General features: G+C 40.7%; 1 protein-coding gene across 2 annotated transcripts in view; it reads left to right on the plus strand.

Annotated features, from left to right (window-relative positions):
* Nucleotides 1–18,595, plus strand: part of nbas (NBAS subunit of NRZ tethering complex) — a 212,344-nt gene that overhangs the window by 113,512 nt on the left and 80,237 nt on the right. For both annotated transcript variants that reach the window (XM_052024299.1, XM_052024300.1), the window contains exons 40-42: nucleotides 6,793–6,930; nucleotides 11,875–12,104; nucleotides 18,157–18,267. In XM_052024299.1, the coding sequence (XP_051880259.1) occupies nucleotides 6,793–6,930; nucleotides 11,875–12,104; nucleotides 18,157–18,267 (479 nt within the window). The remainder of the gene's footprint in view (nucleotides 1–6,792; nucleotides 6,931–11,874; nucleotides 12,105–18,156; nucleotides 18,268–18,595) is intronic.

An 18,595-nucleotide genomic window follows, 5' to 3' on the forward strand; every position in this document is an offset into this window, starting at 1 on the left:
GCCCAATGTAAGATGAAGGAACAGCATCTCTTCTTCCATCCAGGTACATTGCAGCCCTCAGGATTTAATATTGAATTTCAATAATCAATTTCCGGTAACCAGCCCTTTCTTTGATTCCACTGATGTGACTGTAACTTTTCTGTCCCCAACAGCTGATTTTAAAATTGTTATCTTGACAAATTTGATTTGCCTTTTACACAGATATTGCCTCTGTTCTCCCCATCCTGCCCTCTTTGCAACTTAAAACATAGTTGTTTCCTCACTCTTCCTGTTTTTAATGAAGGGTCCCTGACTCAAAGACTTTGCTTCTCTCCCCACTGATGCTGCTTGAATTGCTGAAAGTACTCAGCAAAATCTGTTTTTATTTTGAATTTGCAGCATCCACAATTTTGCTCCACAACCAAGAATAATTTGGGCAATTAGACAGAACACAGATCTAGAACATTGCACTCAGACACCCCTTTGGATTACTAAAAGTAGTCAAGGAGGTCATTCTTACTCCAATAATTCTCAGTTGACCTGTGCCCCAGCCAGTAACAGGAGAAGCTTTTGCTCGGAGCCATTCAGCAAGTATGAGATCACAGCCCTGTTCCTGGAAAAAGAAAATCTTGCCGTCCAACCTCGAACTGACCTTGCACAACTTGTGACCTTTGTTTCTCCATAAGCTTATTGGAACACATCTAAAAGCAAAACAAATACAGAAGTTGGAAATGGGACAAAAAAACGCAGAGAATACTGGAAATGCTTAACTGCTCACGTGGCATCCATGGTGGGGGAGTGGGGGAGGAAATAGTTAATGTTTTGGGTCCATGATTATAATGGGAACAAATGTGAGGTGTAACACAGTTTTGTTCCCTTCATCATCTGGAATAAATCTATCAGATCATAATTAAGTATATGCTTCTCTAAAGTATATGATTGCAGCTGTTTTACGCTAACTTGGTAATTAAATTTTGTCAAACCTGCTTTCTAATCCTGTTCTTCTGCATCCTTGGACTCTTTCTGCAACCCCCCCCCCTCCCACCCCAAGCAGACATCCAGCTCCCTATTTACTTTCAGACTTGTCAATAATTGTTTATGGCAGAGATATCTATATTCTGATTGTGCTCAATATCTTTTAAAGCAAAGAACTGCTAACGCTGGAAATCTGAAATAAAAATGTTTGGTTTATTATTATTGTCACGTACTGAGCTACAGTGAAAAACTTGTCTTGCATTCCATTCATACAGATCAATTCATTACACAGTGCATTGAGGTGGTACAAGGTAAAAGCAAAACAGACTGCAGAATAAAGTGTCACAGCTACAGAGAAAGTGCTGTGCAGGTAGACAATAAAGGTGCAAGGTCATAACAGGGTAGATTGTGAGGTTAAGAGTCCATCTTATCATACTAGGGAACCATTCAATAGTCGTATAACAGCAGGATAGAAGCTGTCCTTGAGCCTGGTGGTATGTGCTTTCTGGCTTTTGTATCTTCTGCCTGATGGGAGAGGGGAGAAGAGAGAATGTCCAGGATGGGTGGGGTATTTGATTATGCTGGCTGCTTTACTGAGGCAGCGAGAAGTATAGACAGAGTACATGGGCAGGGGGGTGGGGGGGGGGGCGTGGTGATGGGGGGCTGGTTTACGTGATGTGCTGAGCTGTGTCAATAACTCTCTGCAGTTTCATGCGGTCACGGGCAGAGCAGTTGCCATACCAAGCCATGATGCATCCATGCAGGATGCTTTCTATGGTGCATTGTTAAAAATTGGTGAGGGTCAAAGAGGACATGCCAAATTTCTTCAGCTTCTTGAGGAAGTAGAGGTGCTGGTGAGCTTTCATGGCTGTGACATCTACGTGGTTGGACCAGGACAGATTATTGGTGATATTCACTTCTAAGAACTTGAAGCTCTCAACCTTCTCAACCACAGCACCGTTGATGCAGACAAGAGCATGTGCACTGCTCCCCTTCCTTCCTGAAGTCAATGACCAGCTCTTTTGTTTTGCTGACATTGAGGGAAAGGCTGTTGTCATGATACCATTTCATTGAGCTCTCCATCTCCTTCCTGTACTGTGACTCATCGTTATTTGAGAGATGGCCCACTACGGTGATGTCATCTGCAAACTTGATGATGGAGTTAGAGTAGAATATGGCCATGCAGACATGAGTGTACAGGGAGTAGAGTAGAGGGCTGAGGACACAGCCTTATGGGGCACCAGTGTTGAGGACAATCATGCTGGAGATGTTGTTGCCTATCCTTACTGATTGCGGTCTTTTGATCAGGAAATAAAAACAGAAAATGTTGGAAAGACTCAGCATCTGTGGAGACAGAAATGGGATGAAAGATCATTGATCTGAAATGTTAAGTTTTTCTTTCCCCATTTTTACACCAGTTTGCTTTTAATTACTTGGGTGAATTTAAATACGCCTCCCTATGTTGTTCATTTCAAGGATCATGAAAATAGTGTCCCACATCTTGGAAAAATATTGCCTCTGTGAGCTATACAACTCTGCATCATTAATGTCAAACTTAAATCACATCATGATTAAGTCAACAAAATTGCAATCTGATTAGCTTGCTTGTGTAATTTTGTGTCACCTAATAATATGTCCACTAATCTGCAGCTAATACATTCTTTTGTCAGCCAGGGAGCTTTCTGAAATCCAGCATTCTCTGGAGAGCATTTGCCCACATAATTTTACATTTAACTATGTAATTTCTGACTTGTTTGTTTTTCTTCTTTCACAAAGAAGCATATTATGTGCATAAAACCAATCTGTCTCTCCAGCAGTGTGGTTGCCAAGCTTGACTGACAGGAATAACCCCATCATCTCTACCCAGGTTGACCACTGTATTGTGGGTAGTCTACAACCAAATAGGATGCAAATTGAGTTTTCGAATTTTAGGTAACCCACCTCTCCAGTGTGTTTCCTCCTTCACCACCTGCCCCCCCCCCCCACCCCCAACCATCTGTGTGTGTCTCTCTCTCTCTCCCTCTCCCCCCGCTCTCTCTCTCTCCCCCCCCCCCCCCCCCCCCTCTCTCCTTAGGCTCCTGTCTCAACACTCTTCTCTTTACACTGGCCATCTCCCCTCCCATCTGTCCTGATGTCGACAATTCCTTTCCCTCCACAGATGCTGCTCGACCCGCTGAGTTCCTCCAGCAGATTTTGTTGTGACCAATAAGAGGTTGCATTAATAAGAGGAGAGTAAACCACGAAGATGTTATTTGGGTTTATTTACTTGGTATATGTTAGAACAGAAATGATTATTTTAGTTTATTTACTGTTAAAGTGTACGAGAAGAACCAATATCGTAGAAGTCTAGTTTCCCCTGCAAAGCATTGGAAAATGAATTCTTCTGCTTCCTCACCTTGATCTGAAAATGGGTTATTCCTCCAGTAATTCAATTTAAATATTGCTTCTTGAGCTGGAGTAAGGGTATTAACCGAAATTCAACCCCTTTGGACTGAAATTCCCCTGCTGACCCAGTAAAAGAATCTATGGGTCATACGTAGGTAAGGAAATTTCTTACTGATTGCCACTTCCTCAACTGATAAATCGGTGTTGTTCCGAATTGTTTTCCATATGAAAGATAAGGTGAGATACCTTTATTAGTCACATAGTCACATGTACATCGGAACACACAGTGAAATGCATCTTTTTGCGTGGAGTGTTCTGGGGGCAGCCCGCAAGCGTCGCCACACTTCCGGTGCCAAAATAGCATGCCCACGACTTCCTAACCCATATGTCTTTGGAATGTGGGAGGAAACCGGAGCACCCAGAGGAAGCCCTTGCAGACACAGGGAGAACATACAAACACCTTACAGACAGTGGCCGAAATTGAACCCGGGTCACTGGCACTGTAATAGTGTTATGCTAACCGCTATACTACACCGAGGTAGCAAAAGCACAACCACTTTTTCAAAGACAACCACTGCTCACCAATAACTTTGAACCGATCGTGGATGAGAAGTAAATCTGGCCTGTCAGTTCCTTTTTTGAAAGTCTTGATTCATTTTGATTTTGCTTCCACCACCACAGACACTGAGTTCCAGATCAGAATCACTAAGTTTAAAAAAAAGCTGTTATTTTCCCTTACCCCCGATATCTTTTCCCCATCACTTTAAATGTTCCAGCTGTTCCTTAACCCATTTGCCATCCTGTACATCTCTTTCAAATCGCCCCTTCATCATCATATTTCATTGAAACAATAGATAACAAGGTATAGAAGAAAAATGGACAGAACGGTGGCACAGTGTTAGAAGAATAACACCTCATATTCCACCTGGGTAATCTACAACCCAGTGGTGTGAGCATCGAATTCTCCAATTTTAGGTAACCCTTGCCCCGTGTTCCTCTGTCACTCTCCTTCTGATCCACCGCTGGCTTTCCCATTTTTGTTCCCTTTCCCAGACCCCCCTCCCCCTCTTGGTTCCAACCACCTACTACCCTCATGCTTCACCCATCGGATCCCCTCCTCCATTTGTATCCATCTGTCCATCTTTTCCTTAAATGGTTCCCACTATCACCTTACTTATTAGATTCCAGTGCCTGTAGCCTTCGTGGCCCCACTCACCACTCCAACCTATGTCTTCACCCACCTCCCGCCTGGCTCCATCTGCTCGCCCTCCTTTTTTCCATTTTTTTTTCTCTTGTCCACTTCCACCTATCACCCATGCCTCTGTCTCTCACCTCCACCTTTCCCCCTTCTCCAAATGACTCTATCTGCCTATTCACTCCTCACCCCTCTTCAGTCCACCTATCACCTACTGGCCTCTGACTTACCCCTCCCCTTCTCCTCTTTATACAGGCTACCTATCTCTGTACTGATGCAGGGTTGTAACCAGAGATGTCGATAATTTCATTCTCTCCCACTCGATCCGCTGAGTTCCTCCAGCAGGTTTTCTTTGCTCCAGATTACAGCATCCGTGATCTGTTGTGTCCTCAGTGTTTAATGCTGCTTCCTCACAGTTCCAGGGATTATAATGAACCACTTTTGAATATAATCAACATTGTTGCTTGACCAAATGAGACGAGCAAGCTTGACACAGCAAGATCCCACAAACAACAATGATATAAATGACCAGTTAATCTCTCTTGGATGATATAATGTAATACGGGCACTGAAATTTGATGGAAGTAGATTGCTTCAATTTAAAAGTTGCCATGGAGGCATTAAGCTAAAAGGTCTCTTCCTGTGTATTGTGACAGTGTGGACAAGCACCATGGATATTAGGTACAATGGATGAACCATTGTTAAAGTGTTAAAATAAGATTTCTTTATTAGTCACATGTACATCAAAACACACAGTGAAGTGCATCTTTTGCGTAGAGTGTTCTGGGGGCAGCCTCGAAGTGTCACCATGCTTCCGGCACCAACGTAGCACGGCTATAACTTTCTAACCCGTATGTCTTTTGAATGTGGGAGGAAACTGGAGCACTTGGAGGAAACCCACGCAGACACGGGGAGAACGTACAAACACCTTACAGACAGTGGCAGGAATTGAACCAAGGTCACTGGTGCTGTAATAGTGTTACGCTAACCACTACACTCTGTACCACCAGAAACTGATTCATTTGTAGCAATTATAAATTAAAGAGAATAGTGTTGAAATGTAAGCAAAATATAAAATCTTGTGAAAACTTTTACAGAAATGGTAAATTTTCACCTAGTGCTACAAACAATTTTCAAATGGTTTAATGACCACCTTCCATTCAGAATGGGGACCACATTAGATTATTGATGGACTTCAAGTGTTGTGTCTAAACAATATCCTGGACTGCCACTAATAGGAGATTTCAGAACCTCAGATGCAACTTGGAGCAAGTGAAAATAAAAAAAACTATAGATGATGGAAATCAGAAATAAATGAAAATGCTGAAACACTCGTTAGATCAGGCAGCATCTGTGGAATGAGAAACAGAATTAATGTTTCAGGTTGGAGACCTTCCATCAGAACTGTTCTGATAACAGGTCTCCAACTTGAAATACAAACTCTGCTTGCAAAAAACAAACTGCTGGAATAATCTGGACATTCATCTGGACTGGGTCTCGACCCAAAACATCGGCTGTCCATTTCCCTCCACAGATGCTGCCTGACCCACTGAGTTTCTCCAGCAGTTTGTTTTTTTGTTACGGATTCCAGCATCTGCACTCTTTGTCTCCCAGCATCTGCAGTCTTGTGTCTCCTACTAACTCTGTTTCTCTTTCCACAGATGCTGCCTGACCTGTTGAGTTTTCTTCCAGCATTTTCTGATTTATTTTATATTAGCTTAGAGCAAAACCTCAAACAACATGGGATAGATCATCTCATAAAATTTTACATCTTCCTGCAGAATTTCAGGAAGTTGAATAGACATTAAAGATTTAATTATTTGTAGTTGCTATAATAATATGATGCTGTCCAACTCGTTTTGCAGTCCCCTTGATTTAAAAACCCGGAGATTAGCATATGGAGTCACACCCTACATTGCGGGCATTAAGCAAGAAATATAAACATCTCCACAGCAACAAACATCTCCAAAGGCTAACTTGATCTCTTGAATTACTGGATTTGGAAGTTCTATCTCGATTAGTGGATTTAGAAATTAATTATGACATGTAGATAATTTGGAAGAAATGAATTGGAATAGGCATTCATAGGAAGTATGATATTTAGGAATACATTCATATTCACTTTACAAATACTGAAAATGAATTTTGGTACTTTCAAAAACGATTTTTATTAGACTTTTGTGACAACTGCTGTAAATGGCTTGACTTGTGAACAGTCTTTTCCCCATTTTAAATGCCACCCTATTTATTTCCAATAGATTGTGGATGCTTCCAAGTGCTTTGAGAAACAACCTCATTCAGCTTTGTCTCTCCAGTTTGCTGGCTACTATTATGCTTTGCAGATCTATGTCCGTTTAAGTCCATGTTTTAAGGACAAGTGTCATCCACTATACCAGGTTAGTTCTTGGTTTTCTATGTAATTTGACGTGGTTGTAATAGAAGTGCTATTGTGTAATTGAAATATTGTTTATTACATTGCAACTGGGAGCATTACTTGAGAAGGAAAAAGAAAAATAATTCACAGTAAATCAATGAAGAGGAAAAGGGGTATATAAGGATATCCAAAACATGTATTTCTGATTAGAAGTTATTGAATTTCATGTTTATTGCCTTGAATTGACATTAATTTTGATCTGCTTTAAATATTGGTGTTGTGATAGCTAATATAAAAGTAGAATTATTTTGTATTTACTTTTATTGAATTTAAAAATTCGTAAGGCACTCTAATTTTATCCGAGTTGACAAATATAGCCTATTTAATCTCATTTTAACCTAATCAGTATCTGTCATTTTAGACACTTCCATATCAATTAACTGCACCTAGATTTCCATAAGATGGTCACATCTGCCCAGCCCACCTCCCTTATTTGGTTCCATGTTCCACTGTCCTATCAGATTCCATCATCTGCAGCCCTTCTGTTACCTCTACTTATCACCTCCCAGCCTCTGTCGTTATTTCTACTCCTCCATTTGCCAATCACCCCACCTCACCTGGATCCACCTATCGCTTGGCAGCCCTTGCCCCACCCCTTCCCCTCACTTCTTTAAACTGGCTCTCTCCCCTCTACTCCTTTGGTCTAGATGGAGGGTGTCGACATGTATGGTCAACTGGCCATTTCCCTCTATAGGTGCTGCCTGACCTGCTGAATTTGTTTTTTTTTTGTTGTTTCCATCAGATATACTTGCTATTAAACACTCTAACGGACTACTGCCCAAGTTAGTAAAGAAATTATTATTCAAATGATCAAAGCATATGGCCTTAAGCTATCAATTAATGTGAAAGAAATCATGGAGAATTACCAAGTTTTGGGGGAGCTGGGTTTAGAAGATGTTCTTTATTTCAAATTATTCCCAGGAATTTACTGGTAACCTCCAAAGGTGGTATATTCAGATGATGTGTTCTTTTTGTGGTGAAGCTTCCTAATCTCAGATGTATAAAGGTTCAATTAATTACATGATTGAGAAATTAAATTTTTCATGTTGTCTTTCAAACAAATATTTCATTCTTGTATTTCAATGAAGATGGTTCTGTTGAGTGCAAGTATTTTGTACCAATGTGCAACATCCTATTCACATGAAACAAAATACACAAAAAAAACTATTTGGCACTTGGAGCCTGTTCTGCCATTCATAATGATCATGGCTTACAATTCAAATTTGGTACCTTATTTCTGTTTTTCCCCAAATCCCTTGATCCTTCAACCTCCAGGAACTCCTTTTTGAATATATTTAATGATTTCTTCAACTGCTTCCTGTGGTAGAGAATTCCATAGGTTCACCACTCTCAGTGAAGAAATTTCTCATCATCTTAATCCTACATGGCTTACTCTTTAACCCTCGACTATAGCCCAAGCACAGACTAAGTGACGGGTTCGCAGAACACCAGCGCTCTGTCCGTAATGGCCATCCTGAGCTCCCAGTTGCATGCCATTTCATTTCACCTTCCCATTCCCATTCCCATTCTCTGCTGCCAGGGTGAGGCCCAATGCAAATGAGAAAAACGACACCTCCTATTCTGCCTGGGTAATCTGCAACTCAATGGTATAAACATTGAATTTTCCAATTTTTTGGGGTAACCCTTACCTCCTGTGTTCTCCTTTCTCTCTCCTTCTGATTCACCTTTGGTCTTCCATTTTTTGTTCCCTTTCCCATACCTCTCTTCCAGCACCCCCCATTATCACCCAATGTTGTCCCCCTACCCCTCCTGGTTCCATCCACCTTCTACCCACACACTTCACCCACCATATCCCCTCCCCTGTCTGGTTCCATCTGCCCCTCACCTCTCCCACAATGATTCCCATTATCACCTTCCTTACTTATCAGGTTCCAGTACTTGCAGCCTTTGTATTACCAGTTACAACCCTCCAGCTTCTGTCTCTACTTTGAGCTACAAACAAACTACTGGAGGAACTCAGCAGGTCGAACAGAGTGCTCCTCCAGCAGTTTGCTTTTTGGTCCAGGTTCTAGCATCTGCAATCCCTTGTCTCTCTGTCTCCACCTTCATTCTCACCCCCCACCCCCATATCTGGTTCCATCTGACCTTTTTTTTTTCCTCCTTTGCTTCCCTGCTTCCACCTATCATCCACCCGCCTCTGATGAAAAACACTATGACGCGGGATGAGATAAGATATCTTTATTGGTCACAGGACCCTTCTTTGGGACTGAAGAACCCACCTGCCTCTGTCTCCCAACCCCACCCCACCACGATCCCTACCTAGCTCCTTCTGCCCATCATCCTCTGTCCACCTATCTTATCACCTATCATCCCCTGTCACACCACTCCATCCCCCCTCCTCTTTGTACTAGCTATCTTCCCTGTCCATTTTTAGACCTGATTGCAGAGTCTTGACCAAAACATCGACAATTCCTTTCCTCCTACAGATGCCATGCAGCCTGCTGAGCAGCTCCAACAGTTTTCTTGCTCCAGATTCTGCTACCTTTAATCTTTTGTGTTTTCCTGCAGCTAGTCTGTTTACAATTTTATATGGTTCTGAGATCCCCTCCCAATCTTCTAAACTGTAGTAAAATATAAGTCTAATTGTCTGTTTGTTCTTGTGTCAATCCTGCATCCCAGGAATCACTGGTGAACCTTCACTGCACTCCCTCATAGCAAGAACATCCTCAGATTAATTGACCAAAATCACACAATGGTTAACGTGTGATCTCACCATGGCCCTGTACACTTGCAGCAAATCATCCCTGCTTTTACACTCAAAATCTTTTGTCACGAAAGCTAAGGTGCCATTTCATTCTAAACCATCTGCACCTACATGTGTACTCTCATGCTTGCCTGTCCGGATGCAGTGTCTTGATCCAAAACTTCAACAATTCTCTCCAAAGGTGCTGCACTCCCACTGAATTCCTCCAGCAGTTTGTTTTTTTTGCTCTAAGTTCCAGCATCTGCAGTCTCTTGCATCTCCTGCTTACTTTAAGTGACTGGTGCACAAAGGCACTCGGGTCTTTTTGTGCACTGCCCTCCCTCACCCCCTGCCTTTCCTAATCTATTGTTGTTCAAATAATAATCTGCCTTCCTATTTTTGCCACAAAGGTGGATAACCTCACATTTATCCACATTATGCAGTTCACTGTGTGTTTCGATGTACATGTGACTAATAAAGATATCTTATCTTGTACTGCATCTACCATGCATTTCCTCATTCACACTGGATGACTTTGCATCTCCTCAGAGTTCACTCCCGCCCAACTTTGTGTCATCTGCAAACTTGGATATATTATGTGTAATTTTCTCATTTTAAACCATTAATCTATATTGTGATTAGCTGGCATCCTAGAACTGATTCCTGGAGTGCCCAAGTCACTGCCTGTCATTTCTACTCTTTTTTTTTCCCCTTCATGCTCACCAGTTTGCTATCCATACTTCCTTCCTCCAGTGCCATGCATTTTAATGTTGCATGCTAATCTCTTAAGTGGAACCTTATCGAAAGCCTTCTGCAAGTTCAAATACTGACCATCCACTGCCTTTATTATGCTAATTACATACGCACAAAAAAAATTCCAATAGATTTATCAAGCATGGTTTTCCTTTTGTAAATCCATGTGGATTTTGTCCAATTCTCTCACTGATTTCCAAGTATGCTCTGATTACATCTTTTATAATGGACTTGAGCATTTTCCCCACTTCTAATGTCAGGCCAACCAGTCCACAGTTTACTGCTTTGCCTTTCAATCCCTTCTTCTTTAAAAAATAGTGTTTTTACATTAGCTACCCTCCAATCCATTGAAATGGTTCCAGAGTCTGTGGAACTTTGGGAACTTACTTGCAATCATCTATTGCTTCTGGAGCCACTTCCTCAATAGTGGAATCCATTTCCTAAAGTACTCTATGCGTTGCAGTATCTGCTATTCTCATCTAATTTATTAAGTTGGAATTCACTTGTGAGTCACAAGAAACTGCAGATGCTGAAATCTGGAGGAACTCGGGTGCAGGGTTTCAACCTGCAACTTCGACATTTCCTTTCCTCCCACAGATGCTGCTCAACCCACAGAGTTCCTCCAGCAGATTGTTTGTTGTGGCCAATAAACGGTGTTTTTGGAATCCCGCACAGCGGGGTGATTTGGTGATGCTGAAATGTCATAAGCAATAGCCATCATTAAAAACCAGGCGAGACCTATTTTACTATGCAGAGCTTGGCATGCTTTATTTGGTTGGCTGCCCATTTTGAAATTCCGATATCAGCTTTGTTTACTTATTGATTCACAAGAGACTGCAGATGCTGGAATCTGGAGCACAATCTGCTGGAGGAACTCAGTGCTTTGAGCAACATTTATGCGGGGGAAGGAATTGTCAACATTTTTAGGTCCTGATGCTGTGTTTCAACACGAAACGTGGACAATTCCTCTCCCCGCATAGATGTTGCTTGACCACTGACTTCTCCCAGCAGATCGTTTGTTGCTTCATTTACTTATAGTTTCTCGCTGTTCAGCTTTCGTCAGCTTCTATTGATAAAGAGCAAAACTGTACTTGATACAAGTATTCAATGTTGTGGGATTTTTCCCACAGGATTTTAAGCATTCCTTCATTTCTTTTCAATTCTGTTTGCTCAGACTTTACTGAGATTGATAATTTTCAGACACAAAGATAGGATACTTCTGCTGGATATAACTCTGGCTACAGTGATTTGGAAGAAATTGTTTATTGTCCAAAGTGTATTTAATTTTAAGAGATGTGGGGCACTGCTAAAGTCACCATTTTTGCAGATATTTTCCCCATTTTATTTGTTTTAGTTAGTGTGTTTTCAATAAGTAGTTTAAGGAGCATCATGCAAGCAGGGGTGATAAATATTTATAAACTTGTATCAATGCATCTGAAATTTTTGCAGGCTGACCCCAAAGAGGTAATTAAAATGGTCACAGAGCACGTGACTGAAAATGCAGACAACAGTTGGTCAGAAGAGGTGCAGACATTAATTCTTCATCTTAACTACTACAATGAATTGTTGACTGATTTCACACAAGCTCAAACGCTTCAAGGCCTTGGCAAAGGTGTGGATGTGCAACGATTTGCAACAGATAGCCAATATAAAAGGGAGACAATTCTAGGCTTAGCAGAGTAAGTATCAAATTGTTATATTAAATCATTCTAATCGGCTTTAAATTGTGCGTATAGATTGGTAAACAAAAACTAATTACGCAGTGTTAAACTATACTTTCCTTGCCACAATGCTTAGTTTTTTCAAAAAAACTGGTAAAGGTAAGCAGTAAAAAATATCAACTCCTTCAGTTTAACACTCTCAAAGGAAAGAATATTGATCATATCTCTGACGTTTTTTTAGGCAAACCACGATACACAGAAACAAATCAGCTAATTTGAAGTCAATGCTATTTTGAAGCTGGTACCATCCTTATCTATAAGATTGTATATTGAGAATTAATGTTTTTTCTGTACCCTTCATCTTTTAGAATGAAATTCTTGATTTAATCAGTTTATGTATATATAACTGAAAATGCCTACACCAGCAAGTTGCAGATAACAAGCCAGAATCACTGTTGCAAACATCAGAAGATGTCAAAAAGTGCTCTGAGGATTTTTGGTAAACCATGCTACTAACTGGAAATGAAAATTCCTTTATCTATAGAACAGCTTTCCAGGGTCTGCTGACATCTTTCAGAATAAATATCTTCACAAAATAAGACATCAGATTAGAGATGACCTCATCTTTTTCTTCAGAAGAGATGTTCCTATCCCTCCCTTTCACTTTTTAAGCACATCTACCAGTCCAAAGTGTCTTGCAGGTTGTCAGCATCCCCTCTCAATTTATTAATTTATTTCTTCAACTGAAACTATTATTTGCTTTTGCAACTGCTAAAGTCACCTGTGTAGATTTTAGCAGAGCAGCTACACTGCATTACAATGGGCGATTGCTTTGTTTTTAAAGCAATTTTCAGCTGTGGTTCAGTTGGCATCACTCTTGCCTCTGAGTCAGCTGGTTGTGGGCTCAAGTTCTGCTCCGGAGACCTGTTTTTATTTCATGCACTATGGATATCAGTGCCATCTATTGACCTTCCCAAATTGTTAGGATTTATGCTGCTTTGCAGGCTTGAATTTCTGCAGCCAGTGTTGAGGGTGTTTCTAAAAGCAAATGTGGGTTTCAAGATTTTGATCTACCAATCATTGGCTATCTCTTTTCAAGTCAGGTGTTGGTATTCTCATATTCTGTTGCCCACATTTCTCTCGATGGTGGAAACTATATATTCGTGTATGGTCTTGAATGCTGAATGAAGATAGTTACGCTCTCTTATTGGAGGTGCTCATTGCCTGGTATTTCCGTGGCCCAAATATTACTTGCCACTTTTGACCCCAAGCCTGAACCTTATCTATCTTGTAATTGGGCTTCATTATCCACAGAATTGAACTGAGCAGTGCAGTCACCCTTGAAGATCCTCACTTCTGACTCTGCTGTGGAGGGCTGATCATGAAGCAGTCGATGATTGTGTATGAACAATCCTCCTTTCTGCTCAGTATCACTTCAGCACATAAATCTGTAGCATAAAAGCTGAAGTATACATGCTATATTGAGGGGGCAGTTCACTATCATAGACAACTGCTGTTCTTTAAAGTGAAGCATTAAACTCTAACCTGTCCAAAATGGGTAAAGAATCACATGGTACTATTTTGATAAGCAAAGAAATTCAATTAAAATCTAAAAGCAGATTATCTGGCATTATCATGTTGTTGATTGTGGGAGCTTACTGTGAGCAAAGTGAATGTCAATTTTCCTTAGTTGCTAAAGTGACTACACTTCACAATTATTTCATTGGGTGGAAAATGCTTTGGAATATCTTAAGGTCATATGAAGTGCCATAATAACCCACATTTTTTTTTACAATCACCCATTTGGTGACCCATTCTAGAGAGTGAACCTGTCTCGTGTTCTCTTTATTGGGGGAAAAAATAAACAAAAAACAGTCAAATGGCAACAATTTCTCTCTCATTCCACAAAAAATAAATGCACGTTTAAAAAAAACTTCAGTTAGACCTTCCTTTTTAAAAATATAGAGGTGTTGCAACACCTGGAGATCGGCAGGAAGTGTGAATTTTGGGATTCAGATCACTTCATTTATGAAGGAAGGCTAGAAAACTAAATCTGTTTTCAACAACAGAAAAAGATTGCAAAGGGATGTTTTAAAATAAAGGTGGGAAAGTGATGTATAACTGCTGCCAAACCAAGAGAGATGGTCATAAATTGGAAAAATCACAAGCTATGCTTAAAGACTATGGTAAACTGGCAACTTAAGCAACAGATTGCCAACCACACAGCAACCATGAAGTTCATAACACTGGCATCCAAATATAAGGGGTTTTGAATTTATAATTGAAAGTCCTTGGCCCAGAACATACTGGCAAAATAATGGTGAGTTCACTTAGAGTTTGTATTTAACAATCTACCCTACAACTTGTAATGAAGAGATAAAGAATAAGTTGCAAATTGTGAATTTTGCATTACTCTTTCGGTACCCTTCCAAAACTAGATTCTCGCCGTTAATTTTTTCATAATGCTCTGCACTATCAACCATTTCTATACTATACAGGGCAGTGGCACAGCTGGTAGAGCTGTTGCCTCACAGCTTCAGAGACCTCCAGTTCTGTCTATGTGGATTTGCATGCTCTCCTTGTGACTGCATGGGTTTCCTCTAAATGCTGTGGTTTCCTCGCACATTGCACATATGTGCAGGTTGGTAGGTTAATTGGCTGCGATTAATTGCCCATTGTTTGTAGCTGAGTGGTAGAATTTGGAAGTGAATTGATGGAACTGTGGGTAAAATAAAATGGGATCAATTTTGGATTAGTGTAAAACGGTATTTTATGGCCATTGTGAACTCTGAACCTAAGGACTTGTTTCTGTGTTATATACCTCTGATGTTACAACTCTAACTTGCTAGCATGTACTTTTGGATTAATCCAGAAATTACTATGTGCTGCTTAAAATATCTTCTAAATTTTTCTGCAATCCCTCATCTCTTTTCCTTCGTACGTTGTCAGTACCACTATGGACAATGATCGCTGACTGTTCACCCCATTCTTTCAGGATGTTTTGTAGCTAGTCATTGATATCCTTTGCCCTGGCACCATGGAGCAACATTTTTAATTCATTCATTCCTTTATACTAAGTCAAAGCCAAAAGTTATTGCCCATTGCTAATTGCCTCTGAACAAAATGACTTGCTAGGTCACAAAAAGATATACCGAGTGGCTTTTATAAAAAGTGAGAAATAGGAAAATGTTGCTGTTTGGAGGGTACTGGGGGTCCTTGTAACAAGTCACTAAAAGCCACTGTCTGACTGTCTTGCAAGAGGATTTGCATACAAGCATAAATATGTCTTATTACAATTATGTTTTTAGGCAGTCTGTCATAATGGCAGATAGCATCGTTCCACTCTGGTATTGTAGATAATATGAGGTGGCCACTAAAGGCAGTGTGGAACTGCAGGTTCATCCCCAAGTGAGGCAAGTGATGCCTGGCAGGGCAGGCAAATGGGTAGTTTGTGAGGTGATGTGCTCTTCCTGCTGCTTACACAGAACTTCTGTGTGCTTCTGATGCATGGTTCTCAGATGTTCAACACCATCCCAAGTGACATTGGTGAGGCCGCTCCTGGAGTATTGTGTACAGTTTTAGTTACCCTGTTATAGGAAAGACATCATTATGCAAGAGTGCAAATCATTTTTAAGAGAATGTTGCCAGGACTCAAGGGCCTGAGTTGTAGGGAGAGTTTGGGCAGGCTAGGAATTTATTCCTTGGAACATAGGAGGCTGAGGGGCGACTTTGTAGATTGTAGGAAATCATGAGGGGCATAGATAGGGTGAATGGGCACAGTCTTTTTCCCACTGAAAAAGAATCATAAGTTTAAAAGGAAGCTGAAGGGCAACTACTTCATGCAGGGGTGGCGCATATATGGAACAAGCTGCCAAAGGAAGTGGTTGAGGTACAATAACAACATTTAAAAGACATTTGGACAGGTACATGGGTAGGAAAGGTTTAGAGGTATATTGGCCAAACGTGGGCAAATGGGACTAGCTTAGATGGGCATTTTGGTCAGCATGGATGAGCTGGGCTGTAGAGCCCGTTTCCTTAAATTTCAGTTGTTAAAGGAGATGAGCTATGAGTTCCCTTGTTCATTAAGGCCACAAATGCTCCATTAATCTTGTCAGTTCACACAATCAGTAATTTACGTGTAGAGGTTTTTTTCTAAGTGGAAGTGTGGTGGAAAACATCCAACTCCTCAAGCACAGTTTTCTGCTTCAAGTATGTTTTTTTATTTTTTAAAGATGATACCTATATCCCACATTGGTGTTCTAATTGTTTTGACTTTCCAAAACTCTTCTGGGTGCTGATCTATTTTGCTCTCTATAAACTTGAGCACACTAAAAACTCTGCCTGTAACCCAGCACACTTCAAGTCCCATTTAGCCATCACTCCACGCATACTGACATATTGCCTCCCTGTTCTTGAATCCTTGATTTTAACATTCTCATTATTACTGAAATTGCTTATCACTCACCGCTCTCGCGCTCTCGCTCTCGCTCTCGCTCTCGCTCTCGCTCTCGCTCTCGCTCTCGCTCTCGCTCTCTCTCTCTCTTCCCCTCCCCCTCCCTCCCCTGCAACAAACAATGTGCTGGAGGAACTCAGCGGGTCAAGCAGCATCTGTGGGAGGAAATTGTCGACATTTCGGGTTGAAACGCTGGATCAGGGCTGAGGGTGGAGAGGCGAGATGGCCAATATAAAGAGGAGGAGAGTGGCGAGAAAAGATTGAGGCGATTGGTGGACGGAGGAGGGGTGTGAGATGACAGGCAGGTTGTGCCAGGTCGGGGAGGTGAGCAGGGACTAGAAGTTTCCACCTTGCGCTCATCAGTCGCCTCAGAATCCACAGAGCCAAAGTACAAGCAAGTCCTCAGTTCTGAGGGACTACCTAAGAAGAAGTTATTATGAATGATGTCGAAGAGAAGGTGATGCTCAACAGCATTATCTGGTTCCCATGTTATCATATTCTTGCTTTGTACTCTTTTAACACGGTCCTTTGGAGCAAGATGGTTGAATGGATGCCAAGCTTAGAACAGTTACTGATGAGAATTAAAGTCTATTGGAAACACAATTGTGTAGCAAGAATGAAGGTCCGACTTTGCTTTCTTATGAAGTTCCCATCAATCAGTTCAGTTTATTTTCAGTAAGACATGCAAAGTCTGTTGTTTCAGATGTCTTATTTCACTGCAAAATGCCTTCAGCTTTGTGAGGAGTTAATTAAGAATTACCTGCATGTATAATTAGGGTTTTTAATCATGTACACTGATGAATAAGTTGGGCTAAGGAAAAAACTAGTCTTAAAACTCTGTGTAATTTCTGTTATATATGGTGAAAGCAAACTAGATCTGGTTTGATTTGGAATCTTGGTATGACTTTGGACACCTGTATATATCAGCTGGGACTCAATGGAAAGCACTCTTACCTGGTTAATGGTTCAAGTCCTATTCAAGACACCTGAGCATATCATCTATACAGACCCTCTGAAAACAGTACTGAGGAAGTGCTGTAATATTAGAGTGTCATCTTTTATGAGGCATTAAACCAAGGCCCCATTTCACCTTCTCAGGTGGACATCAAAGGACTTGTGACACTATTTTGATAGCACAGAGGGTAGTTATCCCCAGTGCCCTGATCAATATTTATTCCTTCATGACATTATCAAAACAAATTATCTGATCACCATTATGTTACCGTTTGCTAGTCCTTGTTATGTGCAAATAGGCTGCTGCATTTGCTACCTTAAATTGGTGACTACACACCAGTAATGAAGGTCAGACTCTGCTTTCTTGTGAAGTTCCCATCAGTCAGTTCAGTTTATTTTCAGTAAGACATATGCAAAGTTTGCTGAGAAGGTGTTTGCTGAAATTCCACTAGTTTTCAAATCTTCTACTGTGACTTTGGCAGGAAATCATAGAAACAGTCATTTTCAGTTATTGATGGTTTGCAAATTGTTTTCCTTAACTGTTAGCTTTATATAATTTAGATATTAAGTTTTGTTTCAAAGGGATTACTTGCATGAATTTACTGACAGAAAGATATCAGTTCCTAATTGTTCTGTATTTCTCTGTCATTTGTTCTTTCATAGAACCTTGGAGGAAAACGTGTACAAGATCTCGTTATCGTTGGCTCAGCGTTACAATATCCCACTCTGGGAACTTTACATGACACATTTGGAATTCCTTTTCACCGATAGCAGGTAAGTAGCTATTTTAAAAAAAACAGTTCATTTATGCTAATGTCTCATTTATTTCACATTATTTTTCTGTACACTTCTCAATGTTCATTTGCGAGGAAGAAGAGATGATAGCAATTCCAAAGACTGAATGGCTGGGATTTTGCAATCAGATGCAAACGCTGATGTCCAAAGTAAATTTAGATTTGTCTTTTATAACCATCTACTCCCCCAGTGAGAACTTCTAGAAAGCACTGAGGGAACTCCTTTGTGGCAAGACCGTTTGCAATCTTAGGTCCTTCTGCACTATTATAACATCAAATAGGACAATCAAACAAAACCTACCCACAGA

The sequence above is a fragment of the Pristis pectinata genome, chromosome 10 (genome assembly GCF_009764475.1).
Source record: "Pristis pectinata isolate sPriPec2 chromosome 10, sPriPec2.1.pri, whole genome shotgun sequence".
Classification (NCBI taxonomy): Eukaryota; Metazoa; Chordata; class Chondrichthyes; order Rhinopristiformes; family Pristidae; genus Pristis; species Pristis pectinata.